General features: G+C 42.3%; 2 protein-coding genes across 3 annotated transcripts; one reads left to right on the forward strand and one right to left on the reverse strand.

Moving 5' to 3' along the window:
- Positions 1 to 533: 533 nt before the first annotated feature.
- rab39bb (RAB39B, member RAS oncogene family b) lies at positions 534 to 7,862 on the reverse strand. Its single transcript, XM_029454841.1, has 4 exons — positions 7,636 to 7,862; positions 5,162 to 5,426; positions 1,740 to 1,920; positions 534 to 1,314 (listed from the first exon to the last, which is right to left on the reverse strand). The coding sequence occupies exons 2-4, from the start codon at positions 5,374 to 5,376 to the stop codon at positions 1,069 to 1,071; spliced, it is 642 nt and encodes a 213-aa protein (XP_029310701.1). The 5' UTR covers positions 5,377 to 5,426; positions 7,636 to 7,862; the 3' UTR covers positions 534 to 1,068.
- On the forward strand, positions 7,481 to 14,359 carry LOC115023653 (ras-related protein Rab-38). Of its 2 annotated transcripts, none has more exons than XM_029454838.1 (5): positions 7,481 to 8,192; positions 9,154 to 9,500; positions 11,634 to 11,764; positions 12,583 to 12,726; positions 13,484 to 14,359. In XM_029454838.1, exons 2-5 carry the CDS (start codon positions 9,308 to 9,310, stop codon positions 13,697 to 13,699), a joined length of 684 nt encoding a protein of 227 aa, XP_029310698.1. In that variant the 5' UTR covers positions 7,481 to 8,192; positions 9,154 to 9,307; the 3' UTR covers positions 13,700 to 14,359. The 2 variants fall into 2 exon arrangements, with proteins under 2 accessions (XP_029310698.1, XP_029310697.1); XM_029454837.1 differs by lacking the exon at positions 7,481 to 8,192 and adding an exon at positions 8,872 to 9,020.
- Positions 14,360 to 17,238: the final 2,879 nt, after the last annotated feature.

Raw genomic sequence — 17,238 nt, forward strand, 5'->3', positions numbered from 1 at the left:
TTGAGTCCGTGGTCTGGTCCCTCCATGTTTTCCTTGCTGTAAAGAGTTAAATGATCTCCACTCTGTTTAGTCTCAAATGAGGCTCCACAGTTAAGGTGGACGTGGCTGTTAAGGTGCTTTTTTTTGGCTCCAACACTTTAATAGTCCACCTTAACAAGTCCCCAGTTGAAGGCAGACAGTGAAGTGTTGTTAGGCTAGTCCACCACAGTTAAGCTGTACACGTTGTCTCTTCCTGCTGAAGGAGTCCATTAGGAACTGGATGGGTGACAATGTTTTATTATAGTACGGTAGTTAGCAGAATGATAGTGGATATAACCATGTAGTCAATGTCATTGAGCTCACTGGAGGCCTAAATTGCTTTTGTTTGTCTGTGGTAACGAAATCCCAGCTCAGGGAAGGAAATCCGTCTTCCTTCATTAAATGTCGGTCCTCCAGGATTCCTCCTTTGACCTCTCATAGTGGAATGTGGTGCGAGATGTCAGCACGACTCTTGTTAACAAGGGAGGTTAAATCTAAGGGTGCCGACTTAACATTTTGAAATGATATGTGCTCGGAGGATGTTGGACGCCAACATAAAAGTGATCGTTTCGTACGTGATCATGTAATTGCATATTGGAGGAGAAGATTAAGAAGTAGTGGGAGATGAGAGGAAGGAAGAGATGATGGAAGAAAGAAAGATTAGTCTCGAGTTTTTCTCCAAAATGGATCCTCTTTCTAAGGCTTTTTCTAAGATGTTCAGGGAGAGATGTTCAAGCAAGAAGCCCAAACCAAAACTAAAGGGATCGACTCGTGGGAGCCCTCGCAAGTAAATGAGCATCTGTGATCCTTCCTCTCCGAGAAATTAAACATATTCAGAAATGGGCACAACCCCTCCGCTATCCGCCCACGTTCAAGGTGTTCTTCTCCGCCTTCTATCTCCTTTGAAAGTCCTCTTCTGTATCCAGTTTGAACAAAGCACAACAGAGGGCTATCAACAGTTTGAGTCAGAGGGCTGACATCTCAGTCCTTCTGCCGAGTCCTTCCTGAATCCCTCCCTTTATCACCTTCAGTCCCAGAACTCTTGCCAGATCAACACAGACAGCGGCGATCGCTCTTGGTCACTTCCTCCGAGGAGTGAACCACATTGGGGACAAACCCACTCTTCACGCCCTCCCAGCCCTCCTGGATTGTGATTTCGCCGGACCGCACCAGGGCGAAGATGTCTCGGGTCAGCTCGGTGAAGGCGTGCTCCACGTTGATGGCGTCACGGGCTGACGTCTCGACGTAGCGCATCCCGTACGCCCCCGCCAGCTTCTCTGCTTCCTGGCGGGTTACCTAGAAGATCAAATGAGATGAGATGAAACTTCCTCATGTGGGAGCTGGGCAGTCAAGAGCTAGTGGACGTAACACTTCTGAAACCAACTGCCCTTTTCAACCAGACCATCAGGAACTAAGTGCAGGAACTGAGAGTTAGCTCTGTTGGCTTTGTAGACCCTCTGTTGTTCAGGTCGTTTCTCGGTAACATCAAAGTCTAAATTTCAACAGTGATATTTTTACTTTCTGTCTGCCAGCTGCCTCGAGAGGCTTGAACAAACAAAGACGACTTGCCTCTGATCCCAATGTGTGCTGATCTAAATGTGAACACAAGGTTATTTTTACCGCCGTCGACTTCAGAACTGTGTTATTACGTAACGTTCCAAACAGCCTAGCGACACATTTTAACTCTTAATAATATTGTCGCGTTACACTTTGGTACACACCTGGCGCTGGGCCTCCAGGTCACACTTGTGGCCCACCAATAGGAAGACGATGCTGTGGGGCTGGACGTGGCTGCGCGCCTCCTCCAGCCAGTCGTGGACGTTCTGGAAGGAGCGGCGGTTGGTGATGTCGAACAGTAGGAGCCCGCCCACGGAGTTACGGTAGTAAGCCCTGGTGATGGACCTGCAGACGGTGCATAATGGAGGGCAAGGTAAAGACCGGAGCCGGATGCAAATCATGTTTATTGTACGTTGACATCACAGTGGCTGAATGGGTTGTTACCATTCAGACTGTATTTGAAACGTCCGTCTCCCTTCATCGGTGTGCAATTTGAACTGCAGGTAACGGCAGACAAACACTCAGATGAATACGTTTCTTACACTTTCACTCTTTGGGGTTTTGGTTTTGGGTGGAGGAGCTGAGAAGATATTGTAGTGTGAAGGTTTGCGATTGTGACCAGTTGTCTTTGTTTTAATGATTTAAAAAGCCAAAGATATTGCTTTCATGCAGGAACAAATGCTGCATTTATTGTATCTTATATTTTAGACACAGTCAGATTATTGTATGATCATTAAATCTTCTAATTTAAAAGAATAGTGCTTTAGAGTGGACAGTTTTTGATTGTAATGCGTGTTTGGTGTCTCGTATTGTCACCTTGACTGATTTAAACTACATGTAAAATAGGATATATTGGCTCTGCCAACACATATACTTTTGATGCAACTTATTCATTATATATCAGTTGCGCCGGGTGGAAACTAGAATTATGGTATTTGATTTTACAAAATGAGCAGCGCAGCTCTACTGGGACGAGAAGTGCTGCTGGATTTTGACAAGATGTGACACCCTGCAAACACAACCAACCCACTAATGATGCGTCTATCTTCCCACAGCGTCCTCGCAGACAGCAAAGACGGGGGACGAACAGTCGACAGAGAAGGTTGCAAAGATTACAAACCGGCGAGTGATTCATTTGATCCGAGACGCACTCACGTGTACGTTATTTTATAAGCAATGGAAGGACGGACGATGACTAAGATGAGATATGTGTTGTCAACGAGGAAGGTGAGGAGGATTCAGATCAGAGGCTCTAGTCACTACATATGTAGAAGTATCAGTACTCGTACATCTTAAACACTTTCCCACCTTAGTGCACTCATGAAAGGATATTGAAACAATGATCAGATCGCAGATTTCTCTGATGGAACAGTTTCTGATGCGTCTTTGGGTCTCGTGTTGCCATGGAGACACTAATCGTGCTGACAGGTGAGAGCAGTTCCCTTCTGTCGGGATGATGAGTGTGTGTGTGTGTGTGTGTGTGTGTGTGTGTGAAAACACATTTTAGACTATGAGACATACACCACTCTGGCTTCATTATCTTCTTCCCTTCTACGCACTGATGGAGCAGAAGTGATGAGCTCGAGGGGTTCAGGGCGACGGCCTGATGACTACGTTTACTCAAATCATATCGTATGGCAGCGTTGACGTCACAGCTCAGTAAGAGGACGAGGTCATAACGGTAAACTGGGCTGCTTTTATATGGCGCTTTTCCAATCTTTACGATCACCCAAAGCGCTTCACAACACATGTCGGCATTCACACACATTGACACAGAGGCAGCGGGGCTACCATACAACGGTGATAACCATTCACGCACATTAGGTTTCAATTTGGGGTTCAATATCTTTCCCACTTCGACATGCTGAGTGCAGGGGCTGGGGATCGAACCTCCGACCCTCCAAACGATGGACAGCCTCTCAAATGTACACATCACTGACGGTTGGGGAGAAGAGATGAGCCACTATAAGTGACAGAGCCCCCAGTCTGTATGTTATTATAATATCTTATAGTAGATATACTGAACTAACTGTATACATCATGACTTTATGAACGTTTCTCCTCACGCGTCATTAACATCTTTCGAAATAAATAATTGAACAGTTTATTTTAGAGGCAGAATCATCTGTGCCATCTGAGTTTCAGCCATTAAGAGCACGTTCACGTGTTTATGTATGGGACACAGCCCCTCCAGCAGTCTTCTCTGCTTTTATTACCTCAAAGCTCATTTGAATAACTTCTCTTTCTATGTGTGCGGGCAAACAATATAGTCACAGGTAGCAATTCGAGTTTTAAGGCCTCCAGGCTACATCGTTAACATTAAGCACTGATCGCCCGACTTCCTTTAATTAACTAAGTACAGTCAAACCCCCCCAATACTGAGATATAAACTACACAATGTCCTTTATGTCTTTGAAGAAACATTTGATTAACATTAAATGTGAGTCTTGATATGGAAATGTACTTTAATTGCACTGATGCACTAAATAAAATAAATCCTTGTTGATCTCTGTGAGGAAGAAATACAATTTGTTCACTTCAACACAGAGGTCAGAGGTCAGAGGTCAGAGACGGGTATTTCCACTGAAGGAGCACATCCATGTCTCAGATCTGTAAAAGCGGCTCTTATCCGATTAAATATCCACAAGAATCGGGGAAGCATGTCACTCCGGATGACTCTTTCAGTTTCAACGTAAATTATAAGTGGTGAACCACAAGTTCCTCGTTTGGGACGTCTGTGATTCTGCACCGCATTTCCCAGACATCACTTGTGTAGTTTGAATACTCCGACCTGTTTATTTATGATTTCCTGTTTTATTATTAGTCAGCCGCCTGTACTAACTACCCAGTTCTTCTTTGTGTGCAACATATGATGCGTTACTTTCTATAGTGCTCCGCTGACGTTTCAACCAGAGGAGACTCAAACAGCATCATTTCCAGTCTTTGATTTGAAAGTGTTGCAAAGTCACATCATGTAAATAAGTGTGTCTTTCTCATGTTTTAACTGTGTTTATTGAAGTATTCCAAAATATTACACGATAACGAGTCAAGTGGCGGGATGTAAGTAAGTACTTTTCTTTTGCTAAAATATTTATTCCACTACAATTAAAAGGAAAAAACTGGAGTTTTACATTCATTTTCCAGCTATTTCCATTAATCATCTCATTAATATGGTACATTTATATGGCTTAAACTATACGTAAAATACTTTACATTAGCTCAACCTCAAACAGCTACTAATTATCCAATATTATTAGCCTATATATAATAAAAATATAACAAAAATAGGTCATTTATAATCACATAAAGACAACTTTTACTTTGGGAATGAGGCAGTTAACTCTTAAAGTTGCTTATAAGGACTTATAAGCGCTATGTTACATATTAACAAAGGCTTTTTAGGACTTTAATATAAAGTGTTATTCCTTTAAATACTTTGAGTACGTTTGTATCGCTACAAATACCAGAAATGACCACGTGTTATCTCACCGCGTCGCTCTCGGGACGCACCGTGGCCACTAATACCACATTAAAGTCACATCATGATGTAAAAAGCCTGTTCCGGTATTTTAAAGCCAGTACAAACCTGAAGCGCTCCTGACCCGCGGTGTCCCAGATCTGCAGCTTGATCCTTTTGCCCGGCTCGATCTCCACCAGCCGGGAGAAGAAGTCCACGCCGACGGTGGGGTCCGACACCTGGGCGAAGCGGCCCTCCGTGAACCGCCGGATCAGACACGACTTGCCCACCGTGGAGTCCCCGATGACGATCAGCCGGAACTGATAGAGCCATATCGCCTCCATGACTTGGCTGTGCCTGTCTGTCGCTCTCAGAGGTCTGTCGCTCTGTCTGTCTGTTGAGGTGAGAGCGTTGGGTAGGCGCGTGCGTGTGCGTGCACGAGAGAGAGAACATTAGATTATCCTTATATATATATATATATAAAAATATATATTTCTTCTGAAAACTATAAGTAGGCTACATGTACACACAGATTATTAATACAAAATATACACATATACACACATATATATAACTAAATTATGATGTAGGTATTATGGGTGAAGATACCCAGCAGTATATAAATACATTAAATTAGCCTAACATCTTCCAGCTGCAACTTTAAAGTGATTTAAACTCATTTATGGACTTTAAAAAAAGGAAACACGTTGTCTAATGTTCCTGTAATTTGGTCTTTATTTGACAACATGTCTTGTAACCTCCAAAGAGCGTCTGGGGAACTCTTTAGCAGTTCATTTTAAAACCATATCACACAAAAATAATTGTATTTTTCTTAAGACAAGTCAGAAAGGGGATCTTATATTTGGGAACTATTGGAAAATATTATAATTTTTTCCTCTACAAACAACAAATACATTCGTGGACGAGCTCTTCGTTCACCTCCTGAACTGTGACCCTGTAGCGGGCTGTTTGCCGACACCGCTCAGAACTGGGCTTCATTGTATTCAGAGCGTGATTCAATTAAAACCACGAGATATGAGAGAAAATCCTCTTATGCTTTCCTCGTCACTCGACGCCATCGAGTGATGTTTTAATAAGCCTGCTTTTTGGATTACTGGCCAAATGCCCTTTTTGATATGAGGCTTTGGCATTGAGTGTGTGACCTCCCGACTGATAAGACGCAGCTACAGGTTAATATACTTTGCATATTGGGAACATTTATTTGACTTAAGTACCATCCTGAGGTACGCTTGTGAAGTTCTTTTACTTTACTTGATTATTTCCATTTCATGTTTCAGAAGGAAACTTTATGTGCATGAAGACTTTCTTTACTAAACGTATGATCAGCCTTTGAACTGTATTGATTTGTTCCAGACACCTGCTACAGAACAAACGGTACATTTTAAAGCTATAATAATCGTACTTTTACTTGTATATTCTGCTCATTATGTAAGTAAAGGGTTTGAATACAGAAGTTTCTTATTGTACCCTCTTTAGAATCAGATAAGTTAACCAACAAAACTGCCTTAAAGTTCAACATTTAGGGGAAAATTTCTTGTAATAAGAAACTTTGCGGAGTCAGACGAGTGAAATTGATCTTTATAGCGATCTGAATGATGTCATTCTGCGTAATACTTCTACTTTTAATACTTTAAGTATATGTTTCTCACAATACTTTTTGTATTTTTACTTAAGTAAATGCTCTGAATACTTCTCCCGCCACCACTGGGTGTTTCACAGACGAGAATAACGACATACATTTTCGAAAAATTGGGTAAAAATGACGAAATCTGAACGAGATACATTTGTTTGTGCAGATATAACATATAGAACATGGAATATATCCTCGTTTAGTGTAATAACATCGATGCTTTATGTTTCATTGAGTTTGTGTCAAAGGTCCTGTACACATTTGACACACTTGTACTATTTGAAATACATAGTTGCTATAAAACGTTATTATATATGAAGCAGTGCTGTACGACTAATCCACCAAGTAGCATGCAAAGTATTAATGAACTACAACTTCAGAATTCTCTCACTCTCTGATTTTAGTTCCCACTATACATGTGTACACTGCTCCATGAGCAGGCCATCAGGCGGGCAGGCAGCCAGACACATGCAGCCTCCCTTCACCCCCCCCCCCCTGTCTCTCAGACTCGGGTTGCGTAGCTCGGTCGGTATGCAAACATTAGTGGCCGAATCCCCGGTGAATTGCAGCCTTGTGGGCTCTCACACAGGATGTGTTGGCTGGGGGCAATTTGGAGGTCCACCCCGGCACAGAGGATATCACATATCCAACATTTACATTGCACATCTCAAATACAATATATCTCCATGTGGGGCTTTATTACCTCTTGTAGTAAAGCCTTTATACTGTGATTTGCATATCTTACACTCTAATACAGATCAGGATGAACTCCAGAAGCTATAGACCTATAAACCGTCTTATAGCAGAGGTTGTTTTTACTGCAGGCTATTATTAGACACCATCATGGCAGAAGAAAATAGGCCTTCTGCTCCGCTAAGGGAATGACTTTTAGGGTTAATGGCATGATTCATAACAGAAATACAGGCTGCAGATGGTAAAACGAACAGCCTACTTGAAACAGGAGTGGAGTTTAGGCCAGAATGGTTGCTCTTCTGTATCCTTGCGCCGTTCAGGAGGCTGATGTGGGCTCCATGGCACCGATAGGTCGGGTTGGATCGATCCTCAGGACGCAGCAGAACGACCGAAACTCCGGCAAAACCTCGATGTTTGTCTTAAAGTGTGGAAACAGACGCTGGTGCACAGCAGGCCCTGGAGTCAGGGCTGATTTCCTTGTTGATGTCAGGCCCGATCGACAGCGGAAAGAAAAACGCATCCAGAACAGGTGCAATAAAAACCGGATCTTACGCTTTCACCCGGTGCCACGAATAAACCACGAAGGAGAGTCTTTCGGTGCTTCAGAAACCGAGACGCGCGGATGTTTGTGGGGGCAGGGGTGCTCGCTGTCAGGGGGGAATCCCGCGCTATCACTTGTGTGTTTGCTGTGTGTTTGTAGCGTTTCTCTGCTGATGAAATGGCAGCAGGAGCAGCATCATATCGCCTGACTCATCCCGCATCAGTACCACTGCCGTAAAGGACCGTGGAGAGGCGCAACACTGAAGAAAAACCACTGTGAGCAATCTTAGAGAGAGTTCAGAGGGAAAGACAAGGACATAACAGAAGGAGGAAGGGGGGGGGGGGGGAATAATATTGAGGATAGTTGTATTACTAAATGTTGTCAATAATATTGAAATTAAGAACAGAAATACCTGCAGTATAATGTTTGGGACATTGATATGTTTCAATATCTTTAAAAAGTATACAAGATGAAAAGGTTTAGCCTACATCAGAAGAAATCTGCTTTAGGAAATTCATATTATTAGTGATGTTCTTTTAATACTATAGTGTTTGTTTGAGCTGCACACTCACTGCGCCAGTGCGCTGTCCATGTGCGCACGCAACAGTGCGCATGCACGGAACTGGAAGAGCTGCAAAGTGGGACGTGTAGTTTTTCACACGCAGACCTGAACCTTGTGTGATGAGGAGAGAGAAGGCTACTTATACTTATACTATGTAACACATCCAAGTGAAGCTGATAGTAATTCAGTCACATGATTCGCTAATGCTTTCATTAAAATGCAAGTGTACTTAATAAAGCGACCACTAGACAGACACACACACACACACACACACACACTCTCTCTCACAGGATGGGGGCGTGGTCGATGGTCCAGACTGTCTGCAGGAGATGTTGCACGCAGACTGCAGGGTGAACAGAAAACTAAAGTTTGAACTCTTTCACACACAGTTCTGCTTTTTTTTTTTACTGTTCGAACTTTTTTGCACGGAGACAAAATGTCCCATGAGCACTTGCAGGGACTGTGGCGACGATAATACGAAGACTTGAACTACAATATATTAACAATTTATTCCTGTGTTTGTATCTGCAGGGAGTCAAGAGTGAGTTTAAAGCGAAATATTCAACTTTTACGCAACATTTATTGAAATGACCTCTTATAATTTAAATATTTTTGGTTTTATTTCTGTAAAATGTGCTTAAATACTTCCTTATAGAGCTTTTTTGTATTTCCAGTTTTAAAGATGACGAGTATTCCTCGATGTGTCAGCCTCCATGCATGACTTCAGACCGCCTGTCACTGGCCAAACCCTCCATTTCACGCGGAACCCCATAATTGGAGACGTCACCGTGCCATCCTATTCAACGCGCGCCCTCGACCGGAGCAGTGATGCAGCACGAGCGCCTGCTCAAAGTCTTGGTCATCGGCGATCTGGGAGTCGGTAAAACGTCCATCATAAAGCGCTACGTGCACCAGGTCTTCTCCCAGCACTACCGCGCCACCATCGGAGTGGACTTCGCTCTCAAGGTGCTTAACTGGGATCACAAGACGGTGGTGCGGCTGCAGCTGTGGGACATCGCCGGTGCGTAACTGTGGCTGGAAATGAGCTGTTATCCCCAGATTATGTGTTTAAAGCCAGAAACACGTCTGTATTTAAACAAAAGCTTGTATTCACTCTTTATTTGCGTAGTCAAACGCTCGCGGATAGACTGTTTAAAGTCATGCAACAGTGTTTAACATCCACCAACATGGTGTTAGGTTAGGTTGTGAGAACATGGTATCTTGGTTAAGTCTAGCAGATACATGATAGCTTTAATTTACGACTCATGAAGTTGTTTTATGAACATGCAAAGCTTTTTGGAGTCCTGGCAGACTTCATAGCTCTGTAGTTGCATTTACACCAAACACATAGTTAACCCAACATAACATGCGGGGACGTTTCTGTGAGATTATTTCATTTAAGACACACTTTATGTTTAATTTAGTCTAGAACATGTCAAAATAGATTATTTCACAACCTCCCAGAGCTCAAGGTAAGTGTCTTCTTTAGCCTGTAATGTTACATGACAAAGAAAAGAAGCAAATCCTCACATTTAAGAGGAACTACGATAAGTTTTGCCCTTTTTTTTTTACTACTTTTGCTTGTAAAATGATTGAGAATATTAACCAATTATGAAAATAGTTTGTAGCTTCAGCTCTAATTAGGTGCCTTTTTCCATTGGCTTTTGAATTCATAGCCTTACATCAGTTAACAGATATGTTTTTGCCATAATTTACTATTTACAAAACGCATTAATGAACATAAAACGTTGGTGGATTTTGTCCTCAATGTCCATGACTTCTTGCAAACTTAATGGCACATGTCAAAACACATATTTAGTACTCGGACAGCACGCGGGAAATATGTCTAAAAGCAGTTATAGTACTCTAAGAAATATTCTATATTATATATTCTGCTTAGACAGAACAAGGCGAGCACTTGAACTCCTGAAAGAGTATCAACATTTAACTTCCAACAATGATGACGCATGATATGAGAGGTGACCGCCGAGAACATGCGGTTAACCTCTGCGTCTGCAGATACAATGTTGAGTTTACCCTCCAGTACATGCCATCACCTTCCAGATTAGGCATCTTAAAAAGAAAAGGTTGTTGTGTTCTGCTTCTAAAACCCATGTGTGCAAGTCAGGACGTGTTGTTGTCCATCAACCTGGAAGTTAGAATCCCTCACAGCTAAATGAGCAGGTTTTTAATGGAGGTTTTGCATTGGAAAACAATTAGCTTGTAGTGAGTAAACAAGATAATCTCCACAAACACTTTTATTTGAACCACAAGCTCAATGACCGCAGCCGAGGCTAAAACAAATAGATGACATTCAGCTTGGAAATTCACAGAAGAGTTATTTAAAAGTAAAGTGCTTATCTGTTTTCTTGCAGATGGCTAGATATTATTGATACTCGTACAGCAACTGAAGCTAGAGACAGTTAGCTTAGCTTAGCATAAACCCCAAAACATAGGTTTAATGCAAATCTTCCATTGGAAATCGGCCAATTGAGCCCTGAGTGAAGCTAACTTCCTGCTTGATACCATCAAGTGTGCCATCAAACAGGAAGCTAGCAAACACCGCATTTGAAAAATGTATACATACAGTACCTATGTTGTCTTTGTGTTGTGAAGTTCTGTCGTGTGTTTAGTAAAGGATGCAAGAAGTTTGAAGTGTTACCTTGAAGGGTTTTATGTTCTATAACAGGATTATGGAACTACAAAAGCAAATGTTTGGTCACTTTTGTTCTGCGTGAAAAACAAAAGATAACATCTGCTGTAAGGAGACTGCTCGTATGGGTCTGTGCATGTTTGCCAAAAGGTTCTGTGTCTTGCTGCGTAGGTCATGTGCAGTGTGTGTGTGTGTGTGTGTGTGTGTGTGTGTGATGCTCACTTGCTCATTCACTACTATATTAGGATCATGTGACGGACGTTAGGGACCAGGATAGAGACTTATTCAACACACAAGTGGCCATTTGTGTGCATTGACTCATTGATTATGGGTCAAATAAAATAAGCTATTTGAATACTTCACCTCCGGATACAAGAGTTTATAACGAGCATTTTATAGATACATTACTGTTTTTTTAATTAGATAATTAGCAGATTGTTCAATTATTAAAGTAATTGTTAGTTTCCTCCTTAAATCTTTTTGTCTTTTTCTGCTTTAAAGGGCAGGAGCGCTATGGCAACATGACCCGCGTGTACTACAGGGAGGCGGTGGGGGCCCTCGTCGTCTTCGACATGACCAGACTGTCCACGTTTAAGGCCGTCCTCAAGTGGAAAGGAGACCTGGACTCGAAGGTAATACAAGTATCACAATATTAAAGTAATGTAACTTGATTACTTTTCTGCAAATGATGTCTTTTAATCTACGTGCACGTTTCCTGCTTTGTCCCGTGTAACACACACCTCCTGTAGCTGTGTGAAGGAGCAAGCCGCAGACATTCACACACTTTATTTACACTTTATCTAATACTGTGTTATTAAAGTGCTGTTTAGCATCAGCATCTTCCCTCCGCTCGTCGAGTCTACTTCTGCTTCAGTCATGACTTGCTGCTTTACAGGAAGTCTTTTAATGACCTTCACACACAGAGCGAGCGTGACATTGTTTTACTGTATGTTACTCCGGAACAGTAATGTGTTGGATGTTTTCCCACCTACAGAGTTTTCTACAGGTGCGTCCCCGTCCCCCCCCCCCCCCCTCCCTCAATTAAAATAGTCCAGCCTCACAAAGACGGTGCATTCAGGTGCTTTTCATTAACTCGTAAAGTCAATAATTTCCAGCTTTATCACCAGGAAGCTGCTCAAAAATGACCAACAAAGTGTAAACAAGTTGACTCGTGAAGTGTTCTAGGTGGATATCAGCGGTGCAAGAAGTACTCACCTCTTATAATAAGTGAAAGTAGTCATACTACAGTAAAAGTCCTGTAAGTATTAGCATCACGTTATTCTTTAAGTATCAAAAAGTACTCATTAAGCAGAATATGATATTCTACTACTTTTATATACTGCCGTGTAGATTAATCCATAATCATTATTTATTAGTTTACATTTTGTATTATTAATCTAACTTTGCAAAGTAGCTGTCAAAAGTCATCCCGATTGTCTACCTCCATTAGGTCGCCCTTGGTAACGGGACGCCGGTTCCCGCCGTTCTATTGGCCAACAAGTCCGACCAGCGGAGTCTGTGCCCCAAACTGCCCAAACTGGAGAAGTTCTCCAGAGAGTACGGATTTGTCGGCTGGTACGAAACATCTGCCAAAGTAAGACGCGATTGTCTTCTGTGTGTTTGTGTGCTTTTAAATTCTATTACTATTGTTTCAACCCGTGATGTGTCCCTCTCGCTCTGCAAAGGATGTAAGTTATCTGCGTGTTAGACTTCTGTCTCACACACCCCCCTCACGCTACTTTACGTTCTATATTTATTATATATTTTCTGCCTCTTCTCAGCCTCTGTCAGTGCATGTTTCTGTGCTTTTAAAGCGGCACTAGTCAACAGTTTAATGTTGAATAAAACTACATTTAGAAGCTGTGTTGTCTGCTATGATCACACTTCCTACAGACAGGAAGTAGCACGTTCACACTTCAGAATTAAAGCCAACGGTTGCCCTTAAACCTCAGAGAAACTTGCATTATGAAGAACAAATGTAGGTCAAGTCTATATAGTAGTAATAATAATGTTAATCAAATGTGTATTCATAATGGCAGGCAGTGACAGGTGAGGGTAAGCAGAGTGTTGGTCATTACAGCTGACTGTATGCACATGTATAATCATGTTTTTATTGTCTATTTATTGGATTTTATTTAACAATCATAAATGGGCCTTGAGTTACAAACCCCCGGTCTATAGGGATGAGATGATACAGGATTTTATCGCCATTAAAAAAACACTCACAATAAGTTGAACATAGTACATTTTCATTATCGGGATGTTAGTGAACTTCCTCACACGAGCAAATGTAGCTAACATAGTGTGGACTCTCCTCCCTCTCTCTTCCTCCATCCCTCCTCTCTCTCCAGGACAACACCAACATTGATGTCGCCATCGCTTGCTTGGTGAAGAGCATCATGACGTTGCAGGATGATAGAGCTCTGCGGGACGCCACCGCCGGCAGAACCGAGCCGGAAGACGGCGTTCTGATCCTCCCTCGCTTCGACTACGACACGAAGGAGAAGGGACTCAGTGGGTGTTCAGGATGTTCCTCGCTTAAACCCAGAGACGGGGACAACGACTAAAGGAGGGAAGGAGGTTATTTTGTTATATTTATACGCTGTAACTTAAAGATTCATCCACGTTCTTCCTCCTTTCATCCTCTCAAAGAGGAAACGGTGAAAGAGTTTCATAATAGAATCATTTTATTGTATTTTTATAAAAGTCAAAAATCTATTAAAGATCTATTATTTTCAAAACTTGATGCTAAAATGTTTTATGGATTTGAAAGAAAACACGACTCCTGAAAAAGATATTTAAATATTTTTGTTTGTAACAAATGAATTTTACCAGAATTTGTTATTTCGTAATGACCTGTTGGAGGTCCGCCCCTTCACTTGTGAGTAACAGATTAAAAAACTAATTGTAAAACCTTTTTACATTCACAAAAGTGCACTTTTAATTTGTCATATCTTCTCTATTTCTTGAAAATCTTTTGTTGTACAAATCTTTTTGCTTTGAAGCAAAAAATGGACATTAAAAAAAAAAAATACTGCTCTATCCACAACTGTTTTAAAATATATATGTCTTGTGATCTGTCTCCGTCTGGCACAGCGCTATGTAAGCAGCTACTTTAGCGAGTCTAGACTTATGGATATTTTGCTCTGTAGTTTGTATTTTATAACTATTTTTACAGGATTTGTAATTTAAAATGTTTTATTTCCATACCATAAAAAATAAATGAAGTTTGCTAACCGCAGCTGTATCCTTGAAGACACTATGTAATAATGTTCATTATAAAGGTACAGTACCAAATGAGACAAATAATTTGCAGACAGCGACATCTAGTGGTGAGAGTGAAGAACTCCACGGACTGCTCACACTGGAAGACGAAGCTGAGAAAGACACAACGCAACTCATTCTCTTAAATATGTAACTGTCTTGTGCAAAAAGGGTTTTCACACCCAAATCTGTCAGACTGCTCCTTTAAACCCAAGTTTTAACCACAGGGGGAGTAAAATGCACTTTATTTATCAGTTTATCAGTCAATTTATTTATTTATTCCATTATATTTACTACCAAATTCCCACTGTGTTAGTATCTCTCTGTCACAGCTCTGTGGAAGTGTAAAGAAAAGACTTAAAATAAACTTGATTCAGTTCTGTCTCAGTCATCGTGAATAAAAAAACTAAAATGCTATTAAATTACATTGTGGGAAAAGTTGGATCCAGTAGTTTAGCTCGACTCTTACCGGAGACTGAAAGCATATCTTTGAATGATTTTGATCTTTCTTATTTTAATCTGTCTTTGTGCAAATACCTGTACTGAAATATAATTACATCTGTAATGCTCCTTTAATGTCAGCCATGTGGGAACTTCTAAAGCACCTGTTTCTAACCAATATGTGCAGCAACACCATAATAAACAGATGTGGCGTTTAAAGGGAAAAGTCGTAGTAAAACAGTAAGAATGAGTTAATGATTATTTCCGCGCTCATTTTCACTGCTTTCTTTATATTTTTCACTTTCCTATTTCCGCTCACAGTCTTAGTTCTCTGAACGTGTTTGCCAGCTCGTACAGCTGTGTCGCTCTGAAGATAACAGTTTGAAAAACAACCCTAATTATACGGAAGATTGTGGAAAGCTGCGTGTTCCTCTGTGTGTTGCTCAGATCTGTACTTGCTCTTCTGCCTGATGGGTAATGCACTATAATTGTGAGCCCTCCCTTGTGAATTAATTCCCATTCGCTGTGCCAGAATAAGCATAATACTCGCTTTCTCTGGGAAAAGTGTTTCTTTTTCATGCAGCAACATGCAATTACAGTCCAACCTCAGCCTGCTGTGAAAGAGAATTAAGTCCCTACATGGGATCTGCACTTCACAATAGGCTAAATTGCAAAGAAAGGATTTTATATAAACTTTCTCTTTGGTGATCCTTTCACTTTTAATGTACTTCCATCTTCACATCGTCAAAGGTATACAGACAGCAAACAGTATCAGAAATGTAAATGTATTAGCATGTAAACATGTTCTAACTAAATACAAGAATTAACCTGAAAATGAGCATTTGTCCCCTTTCATGGTTTAAATTAGAGTAAACCATCTTTTAGTTATCTGGCCTGGGTCCAGGTTCGGTGGCAGCGGTTAATGAAAGCCTGGACGGAAGGACAGGAGACCTCCTTCTCCAATGCGGGGAACAGTGGAGGTTGGAACCCGTAGGCACACTGAAATGGGGACAGTCCAGTGGCTGAGCTGACCAGGGTATTGTGGGCATATTCCATCCACAGGAGCTGCTGAGACCAGGCCGAGGGATGTTTGGAAATCATGCACCGAAGTGCCATCTCCATCTCCTGATTCTTCCATTCTGTCTGCCCATTGGATTGTGGGTGGAATCCGCAAGACAGGCTGACGGTGGCCCCCAGGAGTGAACAAAACTCCCTCCAGAATATGGACATGAACTGGGGTCCTCAGTCGGAGACCACATCGGTAGGGAGTCCATGGAGCCGAAAGACTATGCAGCAGAACCAGTTCCACGGTCTCCTTGGCCGACGGGAGCTTGGGCAGCGACACAAAGTGGGCCATCTTGCTGAACCGGTCTACTATCGTCAGGATGGTGGTATGACCGTTGGACATAGGCAGGCCGGTTACAAAATCCAGGGAGATGTGGGAACAGGGACGATGGGCACTGGTAGGGGTAGCAGAAGACCGGCAGGAGCTTGGTGAGACGGCTTGTGCTGATTACAAATGGGACACTCATTGACAAACCCACGAGTGTCCACCTCCAGGGTGGCCCACCAGAATCTCCGTAGAAGAATCTCCGTAGAAGGACCTCCTTAATCTGTTGGATCTCAGGGTGGCAGGTGAGCCGGGAACTGTGGGCCCATTGAATGATGTCAGACCTAAGGTCCAGGGGAACAAACAGGCGATCCAGCGGGCATGAACTAGGACTAGGCTGATTCTTCAAGGCGGCTTTGACCCTCTCCTCCACCTCCCAAGTGAGAGTGGCCATCAAGCGGGGTACTAGAAGGATGGGGTCCGGCTCAGTGACGGAGTCCTCCCCTCCCACAGACAGACAAGACAGGGCATCTGGCTTAACGTTGCGGGAACCAGGCCGGTAAGACAGAGAAAAATTTAACCTGGTGAAGAATAGGGACCATCTGGTCTGCCGGGAATTCAGTCTCTTGGCCGATTAGATGTACGCCAAATTCTCAGTCCAAACCAGAAAAGGCAGCTTGGTCCCCTCGAGCCAGTGACGTCATTCCTCCAGCACCAGCTTAACGGCCAATAACTCCCGGTTCCCGATGTGAATCAATTCTCTCTGCCGGGGACAATATGGCCTCTACCCCTAAGTCGGAGGCGTCCACATCCTGCTAACCGTTTGCCCCTGGTTAACCCTAACCCTAACAGGGAATCAGTCCGGGGGAAATCGCTGGAGAGTCTAACATAACGGAGAGAACAATCTGGCACTGAGTGAGTGACTGAGAGAGGCTTAAATAAGGGCTTGAGTCCCTTAATAAGAAATAAACAAATACTGTTACGTGCATTACATCGTTTTATGCATTTTCTACTATTATTTCTGGTTTACATAAACTCATAAAAAAGTGTCATGTTGTCTCCTCCCACCAC

Source organism: Cottoperca gobio, chromosome 18 (genome assembly GCF_900634415.1).
Source record: "Cottoperca gobio chromosome 18, fCotGob3.1, whole genome shotgun sequence".
NCBI lineage: Eukaryota > Metazoa > Chordata > Actinopteri > Perciformes > Bovichtidae > Cottoperca > Cottoperca gobio.